General features: G+C 36.9%; 1 protein-coding gene across 3 annotated transcripts; it reads left to right on the top strand.

Annotated features, from left to right (window-relative positions):
- The first annotated feature begins 1,125 nt into the window (after positions 1 to 1,125).
- On the top strand, positions 1,126 to 19,584 carry LOC124300875 (uncharacterized). Of its 3 annotated transcripts, none has more exons than XM_046755331.1 (6): positions 1,126 to 1,285; positions 1,435 to 1,648; positions 10,098 to 10,506; positions 11,254 to 15,362; positions 17,882 to 18,132; positions 18,213 to 19,584. In XM_046755331.1, the coding sequence occupies exons 3-4, from the start codon at positions 10,315 to 10,317 to the stop codon at positions 11,848 to 11,850; spliced, it is 789 nt and encodes a 262-aa protein (XP_046611287.1). In that variant the 5' UTR covers positions 1,126 to 1,285; positions 1,435 to 1,648; positions 10,098 to 10,314; the 3' UTR covers positions 11,851 to 15,362; positions 17,882 to 18,132; positions 18,213 to 19,584. The 3 variants fall into 3 exon arrangements, with proteins under 3 accessions (XP_046611287.1, XP_046611286.1, XP_046611288.1); XM_046755332.1 differs by having other exon boundaries at positions 1,135 to 1,229; XM_046755330.1 differs by having other exon boundaries at positions 1,126 to 1,648.
- The last annotated feature ends 1,765 nt before the right edge of the window (positions 19,585 to 21,349 follow it).

The raw sequence follows: 21,349 nt of genomic DNA, 5'->3' as shown, positions 1-21,349 counted from the left end.
GGTCTTAAATGTTGACAAAAATTTTCACAGGTTTGGAATAAAATTTTTAAGTGAAGTTTGTTCATTTACTTGATTGACGGCAAAACCAACACCTTGGCTGAAAATAATAATTTTGCAAAAATTTAATTGTCATTGTATCCGGATGTTTTATAAATTTGGATTGTACATCAAAAATTCTAATAAGAATCGCACAAATTTTTTCTTCTTTTCCCTCTATGAAAATGCTATTGTACGGAGTTTTCTTTCAATGAACAATTTTAACTAATTTTCCACACTTCTTGCAGCTTGAAGAGCGTAGAAAAGTGGTGAAAAATTGTTTTCAAGAACAGCAATAATTTTGGCCTCCCAGACCGTTCTGCACGGTCTTTCCATACATTTCGACATTGATTTGCCAAACGTGCGAAAAGGATCTTGTTGAACTGTCATGAGTTCGACGAAACGTCCGACGAAGGATAAAATTCTTCTGACCTTTGGTAAATTAGTTATCTATAGCAAAATCAAATATTGAACATGAAAAAAACATCCATAAAACAACAAAATGTCCGAAAATGGATCAATTTTATCATAAAATCGTAACTCACTGAAAATTGACTGAGTAACTTTCACGACATATTGAAAAAAAAGAAAAAAAATAACAACACGCAGATACTGCGCGATGAGAGAAAGGTATTCATTTGAACGAGTGAATTTTCGGAAAAACAATGAATTATCGATTTTCACGATATTTCATTATTTATCTCGGATCAAATGAGATTATTTTAGGTGTTTTTCATATGAAATTTAGGGTGAAGATGCCGTGCTCTCGCTGCTCGCCGCTCCGACGTTTCATCTGCATAGAACCCGCGTCATTCGGCTGCAAATTGGAGTTGTAGGGTATAAAATGACAAAAGCAACCCTCCCCGGACTGAATTTGACGCCTTTTTTTCCCCGGGTTCGAGTTCGAAACTCTTAACGAAACCCGAGGTCGTCTGGTCGCGTGCATGGTGCAAAAACCGGAGACTTCGGAGACGGACGGACGCGTCAAAATTTACTCCGGGTATCCGAGCACTCCGGAGGGAGTGAGTCATGACGGGACGTAAAGCGGCGCCGCGACGAATCGCCGAGTCGAAGACTCAGACGGCTTTGCGCTGCCGTTCAGTCTGACCCGAGAGGTCTTTTGCTACTGACGGGGGCCTCGAGACGCGCAGCTCGCGTCGCGCGCTTTTTTTGAACGCGAATAACAACGAGCGGTGGGAAATCTTTTTCCTCCTGAATTTCACTTTCACAAAATCGTCGAAGAATAATTGTAAATTTTTAAATCTGATGGTGGAAGATCCCGCGATACATTCGATTCGAATTCGAATCGTCATACAGATATCTGTATTTCTCATGTGACACACGGATATTGTGTACGATATCGCGGTTAATGCATGGCTAACCGGAAGTCATTTGCAGATTAACCGCACGTGCCGTTTAGTACGTATGGTATAATACGCGGCGTATAACGTTCGTCTGAATGACCATCGACGTGAATCACAGGCAGCGTGACAAGTGTGACGATGAATTGAAAAGGAGCTGAAAGAACGTTGTATGTTTCGGTTAAGGTATTTTCAACGTTTGTTGTTTCTCCGCGCAGTTTATACGGCTAACGTAATCCACGAAAATATCGGTAAGTTTGGCGTTCAAGCATGCTGAGATTATTTTTATACTATACACAGTAATGAAAGAAATATCCTTAGTTGATTATTTGCATACCGATTCGCACGATCGATCCACGGGTTCAAATATCCAAAATCGGATACATGATACGCTACATAGAATGTGAGCTGAAAAAACGAAATGAACACGATCGAAACTCGAAGGATTATCCATTGCCATTTGTCTCATAACTTGTCAGAATGAAAATTACAAAGTAAAGCAAAAAAAAAAAAAAATCTAAAAAAAAAAACGAAGAATAAAATTATGCAATTATGTTAATATAAAACTGTGAAAGTAATCGCAATACGAAAAATTTTCATCATTTAATAATAAATAAAACAAGACAAGTAAATTGTTTTCAAGATCGATACTCGTATGCTTGTAGCTAGAATCGCGAACATTATAAAAGACGAATGTACGGTATTCACTGATTTATTTCTTAGGAAAAAAAAGGAATGCGTAACCGGTCTGATTGTAAAGTATCATTGTATACGCTCGTTTTTATTAATACAAGGAAAGGTCTGATAATGAGTTAATCTAGTTTCGCAATATGATACTTTAAAAAAAAAAAAAAAATTTTTTTAAATGTTTAAACTAAACAACGTTCAGTCTAATTGCGGTGAAAATGGTACATGTAAATTAATAGATAGATGATAATAGCAACAACAACAATAATAACAGTATGTTTCCCAGAAGAAAAAGTTAAGGGAGAAGCTGTTATATACAATAAAATGAATTATATCTATAACGTGCAATAGTTACACACAAGGTCAAGGAATTATTTTCTTTCCACAAAAATGTATTTTTTTTATACCACTTTATCAATTACTACTTCTAGCAAATTTTCCATTCTTTTTTACAAAATTCAAAGATGCATTGAGAGGATCAGTTATGAATTGTATCCGATTTTTTTTAATAAGCAGTTACCGCGCTGCGCTCATCTGAGAAATGGGGTTTCGATAAGTTGGTCAATTTTTCAAATCAATGTATCTCGAAATCAGAGTAAGAATGGAAATAAAGTTATTATAGAAAAGTTTTACCGCTTTATGCGAAATTCTTGATCCTTTTTATACAGATCGTCGTTGAGGATGCGAGTTACTTTTGTCTGAAAATCAATGAATCGATGAACCAGTCAATTAAAAAAAAAAAAAAAACGTACAAAAATTCATGACCGATTCTTCTCGAACATACTTAATAGGATTGCGTAGAGAGCCAAGAAAATCGGTCGTTCGCTTCGGCACGGAAAGCCTCGTAATATCTATAATTGCGTACCGCAAGATTAAAGAGAATTGCACCGAGCACAGTTGACGCAAAATTTGTATGTCAGTTGATTATTTATGCTTACAATATGCAATATACATACGTTTCCATACCTATCTTATGCAAACAATGCATAACAATATTGTTTAATTACGGCTGAAAATTATTACTGCAAAGATATGTGAAATTCGATTTGCGCTTGCAGTTATTCGTGCGATAATACCTATATTTGCAGTTTCTTCCATATATATATATATATATATATATATATATATATATGGTATACCGAGTCTACAATAACGTTTTCTGTAATCAGTTGAGGAAGAATGTATAACAGCACCGTTGCTGAGGCGTGTGATGCGAGGGATCGGTGAGAAAGAAACAAAAGGATAAATAAAGATAAAAAAAATCAAGAGGTGCGGAACGAACGTAAGGATGTATAAGTGTGCGGAACTGGAGCCGCGCCAATTTAAAGATAGTCATTGCACGGCGGCTGCAGGCGTGACGTAGTCACTCGAATTGGGGCAAAGGGAGCGAAATAAACTAACGAGAGAAAGAGAGGAGAAGTTTCAAATGACCCCGTACTTAACAAGATTGTACATCGAGTAAATATGCTATAATAATAATAGTTGCGCGAAATCTTTGATCTTGTTTTTTTTTTCTTAATTTTTTTCTTTAAACAATTTTATTGTTTTATTGGAGTTGAGCTTTTCTCAAATTTTCCCCATTCCTTTCACACTTTCGCACCAAAGTCGTAGGAAATCCGTTTGAGAAAATGAAATTTTGACAAGGGTTGTGCAAATGTGTAAAATCGTGCAAAAATTCACAATCATCGGGTATAAAATTTGTTTAGTCTGTAGAAAAAAATTTCACCGTATTGAAATTTCTCGCGATTTATAAGGTACTGCGCGATGAGAAAAATAAATTGCATTTCTGCCCAAAATGTCGACGTGTTGAATCAAAGTTCTTCAGTCTTACTTAATCAAGTGCATGATATATTTAAATTTCATACGTAAAAACATAAAACGACAATCCTGATTCGTCAGGGAGAGTATGCGTCAAAGATTTGACCCGAATTTAATGAAGTAACTCGCGTAATGAGCTCGCATAGCGATATTCCTGTCACTCTAATTGTAAGGTGTGAGAATCGGTCTTAATTGAAAATCATTTAACGATCACCAGACAAGCGCGTGAATATTTCGTTAGTCTTGTTATTCCCGTGTTTACTAATCTGACAGCTTTGTACAAATATCTCAAATTGATGGATACGTAGGTCTCAACTATACATATATATATATATATTTAGAGAGAGGGAGAGATATAGATAGAACCGTCTCTTGTATTTAATTGTTTACTCACGTAATCGTTAGAATCGACGAATTAGGAACAGCGACATGAAGATTATAACATTGAGATAAGCGTCTTTATCCCCATCTTATTCAAATCCCATCCACTTCGGACAGTACGTGTATTAGACGGTGGAAAAACTATCATTGTCATTATCTAGCCGACAATTGTAATCGCGAAATTAGTCATCGAAGGGATTAGCGAGAGTTTATAGCTTTGAAAAACTCCAGGTTCAGTCACGTATCAGTTATTTTATTTTTTTTATATTTTTTTTTTAAATATTAACTTTTTGATGAGAGCAAAGTCCGGTTTTGTCACGCCTACATGGTGGAACATTTTTTTTCATCAAGGATATTTTAATTTCAACCAAATTAGACTTTCGGTATTACAATAAAAAAAAATTCAATAATCCAGGAATAAGAGTGGTAAAAAAATTTATAACGATTTTGTACGTCTTCGCTTTCCGAGAGATTTCAACAATCTGCAGAAAATGTAAACGGAACTCGGAATTATTCTCAATGCAGATTTCTTGATTTGCAATCTCTTGAAAAATTATGCAGGTTTCTAAAAGAAACAGGTCCAACTTTTCATAGATTTATTGCGTGATGATTTTTTTTACATGTCGCTGCAGATCTTGCTTTCCTCGAATGCGTATTGCCGCATTGCTGTGTGTTGCAAATTGGCAAAGTTACAGAGGAGAAATTGATAACGGGTAGAAAAAAAAATCTATTACGAGAATCTAACATCATTTTACAGAGAGACTGCGACAAGTAATAACGCAAATTGCTTCGACTAATTGAAAGAATTTTTATGAATCTTCTTCGATCTCTCTTTACGCCCACATGCTGTGTGATACCTAATTTTGGGAAGTATGAAAATGATTTGCAAGCAATTCTGCGAAGCATCGGAAGAGTTGAATTTTACAGAAATTCTTTTTACGAAAGCGTAATCATCAATTCTTACACCATTTTTCTGTTTAAAAGAATGGCCATTCTTATAATCTCATTCGACTCATCTAATTAATCTAAAACGCGGTAGTAAAAATAAGATAAAAGGCAATATTTCCAGATGGAATCGATGTAAATGACCCTAATAATTTAGGTGTATCCATTATTGTTGTACAGCATTTCATTGGCTGCGGCTTTTGATCGAGGCCGATTAATTGACACTCGGCACGTGGAAGATTAAACAGAGTTTTCTAATCCAATTAGTGACGAAGGAGCCTGACGTATTTGTGTGAATGTCGCAGTAATCTCTTTCATTATTACGATCGTGTTAAACAAAGTGAGAGAAAGAAAAAAATATAACGATGATAAACACCGCGTTATTCTATACCAACGTTATTGCGCCCGCAACCACTTTATACATATACACACATGTATCCGAATACTAATTGCGTCCTGTGCTGTATAATTCACTTATCGATTAACGTACAAGGCATTCGGCGAGAATTATCGTGTAGATTGTGAATTTCACAAAGATATTGTTCAATATTTATACTGGATAGACGAAAGTGTAATTTGGTTCGAAACGGCGAGGAAAAATTTTGTGCATTTCCTATACGCTAGCGGATTTCGACAGACTATAGTATATTCTGTAAGATGAAGGCAAACTCGGTCTTTTCGGTCCGAGCGTAAATTTGCAATATAAGCTGAAGACGAATATTGCAAATGCGCGAGGCGAAAAAACCGTTGCTTCCTTGTTACACCCGATTCTTTGCATAACAAGTGTATATTTTTACGCGTTTTCTCACGCAGCATGAAATTGAGGTTAGGGTCACGTAATGTCAGATTTGTTCGCGACGGCGCATGCGCGCAGTATTGAAAAAAACCCTAGGACTTAAAAGTGATCTTTTCTGTATTCCGCGGATTCGCACTCGACCGTCATAGAAACGGATACTTTGTGTATGGAAAACACGTTTGAATTTTTGTTTTCTCGAACGGTTATTCAGTTGAGAATAGTACTGACAACGAATTTCGAAAACCGTGTTTAATTGCTTTCGAAAAATGAAACTTTTATTCTCTTCTACTTGCATAACTGATTTCAAGGAAATTTGAATATAAGATTCACTGATCTTGAATGTTTCTTTTTTTTTTAATCGATGGTCGGAAAAGTGAGTTTAAACAGAATTCTGAAAATTCACTTCTCAATCGATAAAAGCGCACACGACGTAGGATAAAAAAGTACAAATTCCGACGTCGGAAAACTCGATTTTTCTCGAAAATACTGTTTATCGTGGTACTTCATCGTTAAAATAACGCGAATTGGGTGTGAAGAAATACATAAAAAATGATTAAAACGGTATTGTCAAGTCTTATATCTTTGAGTAACAAAAACGACAGGGCAAATCAAAATTCAAAACGCCCAGAGGCTAAAGAGAAAAAAACATCGAAATACATGCATCGGCGATGACAAGGGAGAAAAAGAAAACTTGCTGGTTGTGAGACGATAATGATCAGTCGTCAGTCGAGTTATCGTGGAATACCCTCTATGCGGTATAAATGCATAAATAGTCGATAGAAGTTTAGGCGGCGCGTAGCCTGAGGACGTTGTAATTAACGGAATTATTTCACTAATAAGTTATTTGTCATGACGCGTGACTTGGCAATACAATGTTGAGACGTGCACCGAGAAAAGGAAAAATACATGTGGCTTTAAATGGCCGTTTGCGTTATTGCAGTTTGTAATGTATAACATTTACGCACGCGACTTTTTGTTTTCCTTGTATTGAGCCACATCAGAATTACGAGCATGAAGTTAGTGACAATGCCGTGCTTAGGAAAAGTCGTTACTTCGCATTTTCAGCAGTGTTCGAAATTCAGTAAATCATGATAAACAAAATATCCTCTTATTTTGAAAAACCAACTTCTTCAAAGTCATTCTAAATTTGCGGAATAATGATTTTTTCTCTGATATTTCGTTACTTTAACGTTACTAACTTCAACCTCATTCCGAATTGCAGCTCAGTAATTTTATCGCGAGGTTAACATTCTTTCGACAAATTATGTATCGTGGAATTTTGCTCCCAAAGAGCCTTTCGGCGAATTTACCAATTCTACATTTTTTATAAACAGGAAACAGAATTTATTCTCTTTACAACGGTATAATAACGCTTATAACATTTGGATTAATCGTCATTCCGTACTAGTTGCAGTTGAGCATGATCACAGTTTTACCACCCGTGGATAACAATTCATTGTTCTTAATTTTTGTCCCATGAAAATTAGAGCCAATTACAGTTTATCAGTTCGTCGTAAGCGTAAGTGTCAAGGTAATATTAATATAGCAATTAAAGATACGAAATCGAAAGAAATGAAAAAATTATTCTAATTTGCACAAAAAGTGGAAAATAGTTCAGTTGCGAATTTTATGGTTGCCACTGAAACTGTAAACTTTCCTTGATTCAATTGTACATTGATACATGGGTAGGAAATTTTCAGCAAGTATGAACCGAACTTGCACAAACCGAAGTACGGCAAATACTTCTTTATTTTTTGTATACGAAGATAATAATATTTGCTTGTTTTACGTGCATGCGCGTGTCTGGCAGTGCACCTTAGAAATAAGACGAAGGTGTAAGAGTTCGCAGAGAAATATACACGATGAATGGGAAAACGGCGTGGATTGTAATTTACAGTACACAGAAATAGAGTTATCGCCTGTAGTAATTCCACAGGCGATCGATATTACCGCATTCGAATTAATTAATACATAATCGCTGTTGTGACGCGTCATAAGCGCGAAGTGAGAGAGACTCGACCGAGTTGAGTGTCGCTTTAATAATCGTCGTCCTGTTCGGTCACTGTTTATTTTTTTTTTCAACATTCCACCTCCCTGCCACCCACCTTACCTCTCAAACGTTCCAAAGTTTATCGTTTTGCTTCTGAACTAAATAATATCACATCTTAAAAACAAGCGGCAGAAAAAATAACGTATTCGGATACATGGCTTTTAAAGGAATTCATAAAAAAAAATAAAATTCCACTATCTTCTAAAACTAACCAGATTTATTTTCCACTGGTTTTCTAATCATGATATTTTTAAGTCGTCGCGTGTCTTAATATTTTCTTTTTTTTAACGACAGATCAAACTTAACAATTTTCGTGGTTAAATTGAGATAACAATACGGGTTGAAAAACATTCGGTGTAAAAAAAGAAATGATGTAAGCTGGAAAAATATATATATATATATATATATATATATATATATATATATATATATATATATATTTGCAACAGTATTGATATAATGCTACGCTTGTACATACATTTGTTAATTATTTTTGAGATCGTACAAAATGATGATTTAGTAATAACGACTGAAGGAGAAAAAAAATAAAAAATAATTTAATTATAAACGTAGATAAAATATAATTTGATATACTATAATTATTTCGTTTTCCTTTCGTTTTTATCACCGTCAAAGTTGACTCGCACATTCTACCAGTCTTTCAATTTTGCAGCATGTTACATCAATGCTGTACAGTGTTAACTGTACACCTCTGCAACTGAGCTGCTAACGGTGCATAATAATATCTAACTATATCGGAACTATCAGCGGTTAATAAATTATGCTTATACATGCAATACGAGTGCGCGGTTTTAATACGCGTTCAGAGGATGTATAAAGCACTTTAATATTCATGTTTATTTTTCCAATTCTTTAAACAGTATACCTTAGCAAACATTTAGGCGTGATGCAGTCCATGTACAATTGTACATCCATACGTATACACCATATACGTATACCTATATTATACCCGTATACGTGCATTTAATAATCGTGTATCAGCGTCGCGAACGGCAGTTTTTAACACGTGTACGAGGCGTGGGTGACCGCTAACCGAGACGTGTAGATTGCTGCAAAGACCATCCTATAGACGAATCGAATCCTCGCTACATTTGACGGAGAAACAGTATTGTTCTCGAGAGAGAGCAGGCCCGGCTGTAAATGAATTTTTAATTAACACCTTGTCGCAGGCTGCAAATAATTATGACATATTTTCAGGTATATTCGTTGAGCGATTTGCTTGGATAGATTAGAAACGTTCGTTGTAAGGTTTTAAAAATTCGAAGGACGAATTTCGTCCTATACTTTGAGCCGATCTGTCGGAATTTCAACATTTCCGTTAATTATCGAAAGATTTGTTTCGAGGATTTTAAAACAATTTTAGTCACACGTTGGAACATGAAATTCTTCGCTGTCATTGAGTGAAATTAGTGTACAAAAAAAAACAATCGGAACTTTAAAAATCTATGTTAATATTCTAGTTGGGATAGAAATAATGGTGAATTTTTTACTTTTTGCTAAAAACTTGGCAAGTAACTCGTAAAAATTTACAAATATATTCTAAGTATTCCACTACAATGGAATCTTTTAACACAGTTCTAAAATTAATTTTTTTTTTTCTAAGTGTATTTTTGTGAAATTTTGCGGAAATTCTTCGCAACTTGTAATAGATGTATACAGAATCTAAAAAGAGTTAAAAAATGTACGCGCAATTTGTTGCAATTCATGAAATGAATTATTGAATCTTTCTAATCTTGCATAAATAGAGAGAACAATATTTTTCTGCCTAACGACGTCTAATTGATAAAAAAAAAACAATTAGTATATGCATGACCGTTGTGTTAAAACCTATACAATCAATTGGTTATAACGTAATAATGATTGTTGCAAAAGGATTTTTTCTTGATTGAAATATTTGTTGTAATATACTATACACTTCAAAATTAATACGCGATTCTTTCGAATTTTTACAAAATTATTACTTCCAAAGTTATGTATTAATACCGATGTCTCATTTGACCAGTTTCAGGTATCAGAAATAAAATACCATTGGCTCTCGTTCATGGAAAAATTCGTCACTTTGGATAGTTCCGATAGTTCAAACATATATCGACGTGGTGTAGAAACATGTTCTGCAGGATTTGCGACAAGGAAATAATCCGACTGCATTCGTCGTCCTGCAAATCCATCGGCATGTTGAAACAGCAGGAAAATAGTAACCACATCCGTAAACAACATTGATGTATCAGCTGGGGTTCTATCCAGCAACAACAGAGGTTCCCAGAATGTCTCTAACTGCAGGAGCAAACCGGTGGGCATCAAAAGTCGTAATAATCCTTCAACTCGCCGCTTGGAGTGCCGTTGGAATCGTTCTTCTACAGAAAGGCGTTTCCTCCATGCACAAAGCAGTCGATGTCAGAAACGCGACTCAGGTAATGTACCAAGAGAAAACGGTGAAACTTTGCAGGTAGAGTGACCGACTGCGCATGCGCGAAACAAATCTTCTTCATTGGTTGGCAAGATCGTATCGTGGCAATATTTTTGGCGGTCAGGCAGGGCAACCAACTCACTCGAAGCGAAACGTGAAACGTTAAACTCTCCCGCGGCAAGTGGTGAACTGAAATTATTTTGTTAAAACGTCACTTATCGTTCAGTCGACGGTAAAAGCTTGCTGAGCCTTGCCGAATCATTGTATAAACTATCTGAGATTGTGAAAAAATTGCGTGACCTAATTATTTCCCTAAGCCGCGTTTCACTGCTGAAGTTTGAGGTGGCCGGCTTGAGTTTAAATCCGATAAAGCTCGCGCATGCGTAGTCGGACATTCAATTTGAGTTTCACACTTTCTTTTCCGTGTACTCTGAACTTTAATATCTTATTCACCTACACACAAATTCGATCGTAAGCGCTCCTATTTTCGATAGTTTGAAGCACATATAATTTTATCGCTCAAGAGAATAAAATAGGGTAAAAGTATACGACATGCTGAATTTGTTGCGGTAAAACTTGAAGGTCCGACATCGTCGTGAGAATATAAGAAATCAAAATGAGGCATCCCAATGAACGACGGTATAAACCGAACCGCATAAAAATCTTGTAATAGTTTCCATTGGCCCGAGAGCATCTCGCACGCGAAATATCTCGGCATAATAATTACCTTCTTTCCCTGGCTCTCTTTCAGTTAAACAACACAGTAACGGTGAGTAACCTGATAACGAAAAAAATCGCCAGCGAAGAAAATCGGAGCGAGAATGAGTCATCGTCAAGTAGTTCGAGTAGTTCAGAGGTTCAAAACGAGGAGGAATGGAGCCCGGGGTCAGTTAAAAGTAAAAAGTACGATTTCGGTAACAAGTTGAAAGTAATCGAAGAGGGATCGGCAGAAGCTGTTTTGTCATCTTCGTCGTCGACCAACGACGACGTGTCCAAGGAGTTTATGCCGGGATACAAATCCGGAAATGCTTCTGAATCAAGTCGGAATTTAAGGACGTCCAACGTTGCCGGAGGCGGAACGGCCGCTGCGGCCGTTGCGATGATCGCCGTGGGGGCGGTGATGCTGGTTTTGGGACCGGCCGTCATCCTTTTGCGGACTCTCGACGATCGCCGGCAGGAGCGAAGGTTCCTCAAGCTTTCAGCGCAGGACGATTTGCCCCCGAGCTACGAGCAGGCCACGCTTATGGACGAGGCGCCAAGGTATTCGACCCTGAGCCTCAACACCATCAGTGGCACCCCGAGCGGTGGAGGGAGGCCTACAGGCTCTTCGGAAGTCTGCGAGGTGTGATCAGGTCTCTTGACTTGCCTTCTGAAACACGATGAAAAAAGCAAGAAAAATATGTCCGTGGCCGCGGAAACGAAAAACTCTTCCTTCTTAAACATCGGTTCTTGTTTTCTAATGATGTTCTTCGGCGATCTGCGGGTTCTCCGTTATCTTGAAAATCGAAAGTGTGTGCTTTGGGACACGATTTGTCGTGACAAGTGACCGGCGCGCTCCCTACCGGGCTTGAAACGTACCGTTGGAAGTTTTCAACATCGTTGATTAAAGACTCAAATTTGCGCAATCAGTGAGGGCTGAAGTTTTTGGGGATCTTAAGATAACCAACCTCCACATAAATCAAATATTTTATCTTATATTCACTGAGTTCCACGTGAATACTCAATTCGGTACTGTTTGTGGTTTTCGGTAGGAAAAAATATCATCATTGCACGGAATAATGAAACTTTTTCTAGTAATACTGAATAATTATAGCAAACAGTTCTTGTCTGATTATCGAATAGTCTCAAGTGTACGGTCTACGTTCGGTAGGGTGGCGCAACAGTGACTCAACGTAACGAATTAGTGCAGTTGCATTTCCGAACTGGGTTTATTTTCGTGGCACCGTGTTCCGTTGAAAAAAATCTTATTCCGACATCAATTACCGTTGTTCATGTATAGACCGATAATTGACCGAGCAAAAAAAAGTGCGCGAAGATTAAAAAGGAGAGAAATGATCGGTGGTAGAATTGTTAGCTGCGCTGTCTTACGTCGTCTCTTTTCGCAGATCTTGAACCTCGTGTTTACAGTGAACTCCCCGTAACTTTCCGTCATGATATTAATCGTCATGAAGTCGGTAATTCATGCTCTGAACACGAGCAGCACCGTATAAAGCCGAATGTTACGAAGCACCGTAAAATGTAACGATGTATTTATTATAATCACGTTATGATTGAAGACGATGCATTGAATCTGCTGGGACAGATTTGTAATTCCTAACTGAAATGAAAACATGTGATATATATAGATAATAATGGCATTACAATTATCGAATATTTTCACGTAAAAATTCGACTTTGAAGTATAAAACGGTTATTTTTAGACAATAATTATTTCGTTCTTACAAGCCAGATCTCCTCAGCAAGGATCGCTGTGTTCATTGGTTATGAACTATCAACGTTTTGTATAAATCACATATTTGTTTTGTAAATATTATAAGATAAGTATAATACACGAAGTCCAAGACATTAGTTGTACAGTATATCGACGATAAAACGATATTGCGCAACTACAAACGAAGACAAGAAAGTAGAATAAAAGTGAGTATGTAATTGTTTTTGAACAAACAATTTTAATGGTTCCAATGACTCCGGAAAAAAGTTTTGCATACATGCGTACACCTTAGATATTACGTAAAAAAAAAAATTGTTTTACCGGATTTTATCTACGAAGCAGATTAGATTTTCGGGAGAGAAACTTGCTGCAAATAAAAATTTAATAATACGCAGCTGTCCATTCGTTCAGACTTTAGACACAGACCCTCTTACCGTGCGAGTTATCGATATCGGCTTGACTTTAACATAAATTATTCGAGTGACTAGAAACAAACATGATATAACTTGGTTAATAACGAGCCAAAAAAAAGCCATTCTGATTATACGAGATATGGGTAGCTACAAGGTTCGCCCGGCAGGCAGAGAAGGTCACAATGAGCCAATTGGCTTTAATTGATCCCGAGGCATGAACTCAACCGTCCGCCGAATTAGAGTGGACTTATTCCGGAACTGAATAACGAATCCAGCCCGATGCGTGTGCAGTGCTAAAACTCACGGATGATTTATTCTTGAAATCTTTACGTGAATTTTCTCCGATTCTATACGGAGAGAGCTTCGCTTTTTATACCTTCTAGTATTGTCATTCTTATATCTATTTTTACTTACATACGCGTCGTGAATAATGTAGAGATTTATTTTAGATGTCATGAGATAATGATATGGGTGTGTATGTACAAAGTACGTACATATATATAAATAATATGTTATATTTAAAATATTTTGTATACCGACTGTGAAATCATTATTATTATTAATATTAATATGTACATCAATCATTTAATACGAAATAAACATGATATTTCTAGAGATATTAGCTGATCGTGCACGCTGTGTTTGTCATTGCAATGGAAATTATTATATCAACTACAAAATACGCGTACGCCGGTTGATATTTTTTTAAATTCTTGGTTTTGGAGATCATTTTATTCGTACTTTACATAACTGATAAATTTTCCTCGGTTGTATTATATATACACGTATATATATTTGTTTTTGTGATGAAAATTATTATCTTACATTGGCAAAATAGACGTATACTGATCGATGGTCTTTGAAATTTTCGGTTTTGGAGATACACGCGTAGCATAAAAAATGTCCCAAGATCTCGGAATATCGACTGGATTCACGATGGGTAATTTAATATACTCTGGTTCTACAGACTATCTCTGAGAAATGATTAGAATTCGAAAAAAATAGGTACAAATCTGAGAAATAATAATCAGTTTATCCGCTTATTATTTATCGACGGTTTTGAAAAACCTATTTGAGAAATTACAAGGCAGCATGCACGTTTCTATCATGAATTTTTCATATCGTTATAAAATTTCTCCAGCAGTTCCTTACCCATCGACGGACAAAAATTCCTCCAGTACCTTGTATAATTATAAACGAAAGGCATGCTGGCACTCAGTTTCGGCCAATATTGCTATAACGATTCCGAGTTAAATCAGATCAAGATTTTCAGAGGCTCGGGCAACGGTTTACCTAATTAACTTCTCAAGCGCACCAATTACACCGATTTTTCTCAAGAATCGAGATAAGTAATTTCATGTGAATCCGCCGAGGTTCGTTCATACAAGGAGTACGATCTTACATCGATTGAAGGTGGAGTCTGATACGTGCACGAGAGTCGGTGACTATCGCTCCGCAATGGCGTAGCCGTTGACAATGGTTCAACGTTTATGCGGAGTCCGACGGTAAAGCGGTCTGATTACGAGATAAGAGAGAAAAGGTGAGCCAGGCGGCACAAGCAGTCGGGCTTTACATGGTCGTGAAAGATTAAGCGTCCAAGCTAATTTTCGTATCATAAAAATCGTTACAACATGTGGGCAATAAAATAATACAGTGTGTCTGGAGTAATTGCTAGTGTGAAAAAGCGACGAACACCGCGATGCTGCAGCAGCGGCGTTGGACGTGCTTGAAATCATCTCGATGACCAAACTTGTATGATAGAGAACCGCAGAGAAGACTTTCTAAAACACGATCGGATTGCCGCTGCCGCTCGAGTAGCGGCCGTCCAAGTGGATCACAGAATTAGCATCGTGCGATTTGGCGCCTTTTTATTTTATACACATTTTTTACAACGACGGTAAGAAGGGGATTTTTCATCCGAATGCCTGCGGCCCCGGAATATGGCAAACGACCAGTCCGCTCAACTTCGAACAACGATGCCGGACAGAACTGCAGAAGCCGCGCCTCTTACGACCGGTAAGTCATCGTCGAGATATACAGCGTTTAAGATTATACATGTACGAGATGTTGTTCATACGCTCGTTATCGAGGAACCGGCACGAATGCAAGAAGAAAAAATTTCTCCCGTCGGAATAACAAACTACGAGGAAAAAAAAAAGAAAAAAAAATAATAATATACGTATATACAAAATTCAGACGACACTTCTTATCTTATTGACAAAATAATTTGAGAAGTTGAAGAACGGAGAACGTGAGAGAAGTAAATAGGGGGGAGTGACAAATGTTTTGAATAAACGTGCAAACTTACGCACGGCTGTTCCGTCGACAATAAATATACATTTCGACCTGTGTGCGAATGCAGTTTACATATAAGCACAGCTGCACATTTTGCACGGGCCCACATTTCATTTGTCGCTCAAGTTGGGTTAATGTTGATTTCGTCAAGCCACAGCGTGTCAACGTGACAGCACATACTGTGGATAATACCGTGTACCGTGTATGCATCGTAAATACTGTAGTCTCTCGGTCAGATGAGGAATTATATATACTATAGTATTTCTCACGTATGTGGCAGCGGTTGATTCAGAGAGTATGGATAAAAATTTGACTTTTACTACGGGGAGGAGATGAGTTTACTTAAATTCGTTATTTCGATACGTTAGGAATACGTGAACTTAATTCAGGCGATTTTTACACATTTCCCGTTATCTTATCGATGACGTCATAGACGAGCGTGGAATTCGATTATAGACGTAATGCGTCGATTGTCGATTATATTTTATGTTGGTACAAGAGTTTCATTACTCGTGATTAAGGCTATCGGAGAAACTTGGAAATTGAACCAAGCCGAGCGGATCAATCTGCAAGCTGTCACCGATTTTCGGTGGGGATTTTGATGTATTAGACGGATAAATCGCAAGAAGCAATTTTAAAGACAGGATTTGAAATTGAAATCGAAAGCGATTGATTGAATGAATTTAATTTCTTAATGCAGAAAAGAATTTAAAATCACATATTCGAGTAAAGTAAGTTCAGCTGTTGACAACTTTAAAAATATCGTGTTATTGTATCAGTTTTTTCAACATGTAAACAAAATGACTTTAATAATTCGTTAAAATTGGACTAAAAGTACGTTCTTGGTATTCAAAAGTATCGCACGATATTATAGTTGCTCCACAGTGCGGTCAATAAACCGGCTTTTTTAATTGAATTCGATAGATTATACTTTTTTTCGATAAAGGGGAAACTGATCGGTATTCTTTGAAGTTGATTTAACTCGTTTGACTTCGATCACAGCTTTCGAACTTCTTGATAATTTTTTATTATTTGATGGAATAATGTGATCAAAGCATAGGAAAGTATAGGAAAAAGAAATTTGTAATGTTGCAAGTTGTTGATAATTTTTCTATATCAAATTCGATCATCGATATTTCACTAGTTTTTTGCACACAACTGGCCGTGACCTACCATTTATCTGCACGACTTCGTAATAACGTAATACAATCTCATTCCGATCAGAATATAACGAAATGCAATACCTTGGATTTGATTATGAGAAAAACCCGTTCAAAGTAAAGGATGTACGCGAAAGTGCGTATACTGACCTAATTAACGATTGCCAAATGGCAAGTTTCGAGTAAAGGTGTAAACAAGGAAATCATTGTGTTGTAACGACATGCATGAGCGAGTTGACCGCTGGTCGATTTTTACAGTTTGTGGCCATGTGCCATTGTAATACGACGCCCATTATATTTTTGCCATCCCATTTAACCTTGGTTCGTTCTTCTTCTTTCAAACTACGCGTCGACAAAACTAAATAAGCGCGACAATATGATCCTCGTATATTTAAATCACGCGCCCCTCTCGCTCGCTTGTTTTGGCTGATCAGCTACGCCTTAGGCAGTAGCTACTACTTGTTGGCTAGATTTCATTTGAGATTATATACCGAAATAAGCAGCAACTGTTTGTCACGCAGCGGTATGCACGACAAAGAATAAGAATGGTAAAAATTAATTGAAGAGGAAAAACCTGAGGTGAAAAAGAATAAAAATAAGAACGATTGATTGGTTCGCTCGGCGTCGATCTGGTGTAAAATATTCGTGCGTGAATAATCGTAAAATCTACATTTTGATCGCGGTTATATTCTGCGATGAGTAAGCTGATATTTAGAAGGAATTGATATAATACGTGCGGTAATTTTTCAGGCTCTTTGTATTATCGGTTTCAAAATGACGTTAATTCGAACATCTGAGAACTATAGATAAATTTCATCGTTATTGACGAGTCTTGATGTGACTCGGTGAATAAATTTGTGCCATCAGCTGAGGTTGCACACAACTTTTTCCAAATATATGTTGCCAAGTAACCCACAACCATGAGCTTTTGAATATTTGCAAGTTCAAGAGCAGGTTTCGTTTTTTGTTTCGCGCGATTCTCTGTCCTTAGTAAAGCGAATTAATCGACGAATCGCGTTACAAAATACCTACACATACGATCGTCACCGAAATTAAAGTACCTCCTCCTTCCTTCTCCAGAACGTCGATATGGATTTTCTCGGATAGGATGCGCAGCTGCATTTGTACTGATAATTCTTGCCGTCGGAACAGGAGTGGCTCTTGTTATCGGCGTTAGAGATGCCGGGATAATGCTGGCGATTTTATTGCCAATTCTGGTGCTATCTGCAGGATTAGCCAACCTGTTTCTGTGGTGGCAGCACAAGAAGGCCGTTCGACGTCGAGAACTGGCAGCAAACGAGTGGGTCTCAACACCGCAAGCAGTACAGCAGGTTCGATGATTGAATGTGTTCAGTATAATTAAACCGGCGTTTTCGCACATGCGAATCAAATCATTCGAACTGTTCGACAGGTACAGGCATCGGCACCGTCCGAGACTCCAAGGAGCAGCGGTTCCTGGTTCAGTAGGTTTTCTCTGAGAGCCTCATCGCGCTCAACTCCGCCTCCTGGATATCAAACGGTGGTCTCGGGGACCTGATGGACGAATGTATCGATATTACACAGATAAACGTTTTTTTATTTGATAAGTACACAAAAAAACGTTACGTTTGTTAACACTACGTTAGGTACGTTTTTTTATTTTCTCGAAGTCTGGACGATCGCTTGGCGGTATCGTTTTCTATTTTTCCTCGGACTCCGGAATAAAAGTGTTTTCCTACGTGGGATTGCTTTGAGCCACATTTTTGTTTTCGAAAGTGCTTAATGAAATATTAATGGGGTTCGTGAGGCGTAGCGGTAAAAATATCATTGCGGAGGAAACAAAGTATATCTTTTCACGACACTTTGAGGTCCTAGTAAAAGTGATACTTCGAGAACGTGTTATGTATATAGATTAGGGCGGTCCTCAAAAAAGTCATTTTCCAATCTCGACCGGCTCGCTCTTCAAATCACTTCCGAATAATTCAAAAATGATTCTTTAATTTTTTTCAGATTTTTATCGCAATTCTAATACGTGCCCGTAAGAGAGTGGATTTCTCCATCTAGCCCTTTCAGGTGCATATTAAATCCACCGAATGGATTTCGACGAAATTTGGTGCAGGGAGGTTTCTTTATGAATTTCCCGTTATGAATTTTCAAATTTTGAGTTCAGATGCGTAGTCAGCGATTCACGAAACCGCCGTATACCAAATTTTATAGAAATCCGTTGGGTAGATATATTGGCGGGTACGGGTTAGAGTTGAGATAAAAATTTGAAAATATAAGGGAATCATTTTTTAATTATTAGGAGCCGATTTGGGGGGTGAACCGGTCAAGATTCGAAATGACCGTTTTCAGGACCACCTTAATATACATAGATATTATATATTACAGTGATAATCAAACCTGCCAAAATTTGAGTCTACATGCAAAAACATTCACGTTCTACCTGTGTATGTAGTTCCAGAGAAGTGGAATTCGATATGCTTAAAAAAATTCAAAAACGTATCTAATTGTAAGACGCAGACGAATGGTAGTTACATATTTTTTTACATAATTTTACGCTTGCGTGATAAATTAAGTTCAGTGTTGTATCATTGTTGGATCTTAATCTGTACTTCGTGAAATATATGTCATTAATTTGTAAATCATAAACGTATAATGATCAATGTTCGTGGAATTGAAATGTATCTGCAGTGTGGGTCGAAACTTGGAGGATAAGTTACAAGCCAAAAAAACATTACATAGTATGATATTCTGAAACTCATCGAATATCATGGAAATTGATTTGACGTTACAAGTTTACACAGTAAACCGAAACGAATTGAAATGAATTGTGCCAGTCAAAAACGGAATTGCCACGAATTAAAACTAATTGAATAGAATCAACGGACCTGTGTGCCAATTCTTTTGAATTTCATTTGATTTGTTTTAATTCCGTTTTTGACATGCTCAATTCGTGTTGGTTTACTGGGTACATTTTCGTTCGGAGCGAAGCGTCATGACATCTATAGTTTGCAAGTATAGAATAAAAATTGAACACTGGTTCAACTAGCGTAGTTATGCAACAAATCAAGAAAAAGGAAGCGTTTAGTAAGACATTTGAAGTACAAAAAACACTACACAAATACCTATTCGTAATTCCCGCATTAATTAGCGAGTGGCACCTCATTTCTGGCAAACTGACAACACTGTATCCCAAAGATGAATTTTCACGGGCGTCAAATTGACGCGACGGGAATTTGAAGCGGCGGCGTCATGCCGTCCGCCGCAAAACTCGTTCGTGAAAATGGGTATCGACACAACGGCAAAACGCCGCACATTGAAGCCCACCTGTTTGGTTCAGTGGAACTCAATTATACTTTTATTCAATGAATTTAAAAATATAGAATTGTTAATTGGAGGTATGAAAAAATTGAGATAATGAAGAAGCGAGATAAAGCAGTTGTTCGAGATATAACAAAATAACACAACTCTACATAAAAATTTGTCGCCCGTTTCCTAAAATTTATTTTATGATTTTTCTTCTCATTATGCTCCAAAATAAACGAAAAGTACCCATATTCCATATAAAGTTTGCTTTTGTAGTAGTTTTGATAATAATACATTCTTTTCAGTTATCGTAGAAATATTAAATAGTTCTGGTACATTTAAAGATAACGCCAAAAAAAAAGGTTGAAATAGTTTTAAAGCAGTAGTCTCTGGATTTTTAGGGAATAACAAAGATGAAAATGACCAAGATCTTGTTGAAAATATGTTAAAAAACTTTATAACCATGGGTTGCAGAATGTTTCTAAAAGCGTACTCAGAAGAACAAGGAGAACGTTTTCATCAAGATATTATGAACTTCGAACAACGTTATCAGGGCCAATAAATCGAAAATATGATGGGTGACTACATTTGGGGTTTAGTGAAAAAAGTACTTATGAACATGAAAGAAAAAGTAATAGGGTTCACTTTCAAACTTTTTTCCACTATTTTGTAATTTGATATGATAGTAAACGTTGATAAAAATTACATATCAATATATTTGTTTCGAGTTATGAATAAATAAAAATTTTAACTATGGATTTTCTAAAATACTCTTCAACCGTTCTCCTGGATAGAAAAGCAAACTTTTTCAGGGCATATGAATTTTTTTCATCCAACTATCGATAAATCTATCGAAATTTCATACCCTCTTATCAAAGTCAAAATTCGTGTAGACCTGTGTAATCTATTGCATTCCCATTATTGTAGAATCGTAATACATGTAACCCAGACAGTACAAAAAGCTTTCTGTTAACTTCTTGCAAGCACAGCAAAAAGCGTATCGGAAGCTACCTGAAGTTTTTCAACGTAGGGCCTAAGTCCTGAATTGCGAGCTTCCTTGGAGCTCCCCGGAAGCTACTCAGAAACTTCTAATAAGTTCCCAACCAAAGCTTGTAATAAGCTTTGCAGAATCTCTATGCAAGGTATCCTACAAAGCTTTAAGAGAGCATTGTCGGAACGTATAAATATCTCAACTGACATCTTTACGGAAAAACTCAAAATTAAAGTTCTCAACATTTGAGGTGGTGATAAGATAGGTGA

The sequence above is a fragment of the Neodiprion virginianus genome, chromosome 3 (assembly GCF_021901495.1).
Source record: "Neodiprion virginianus isolate iyNeoVirg1 chromosome 3, iyNeoVirg1.1, whole genome shotgun sequence".
Lineage (NCBI taxonomy): Eukaryota > Metazoa > Arthropoda > Insecta > Hymenoptera > Diprionidae > Neodiprion > Neodiprion virginianus.
The sequence above is the reverse complement of the archived record's forward strand: the minus strand, read 5'-3'. Positions and strand labels throughout refer to the sequence as shown.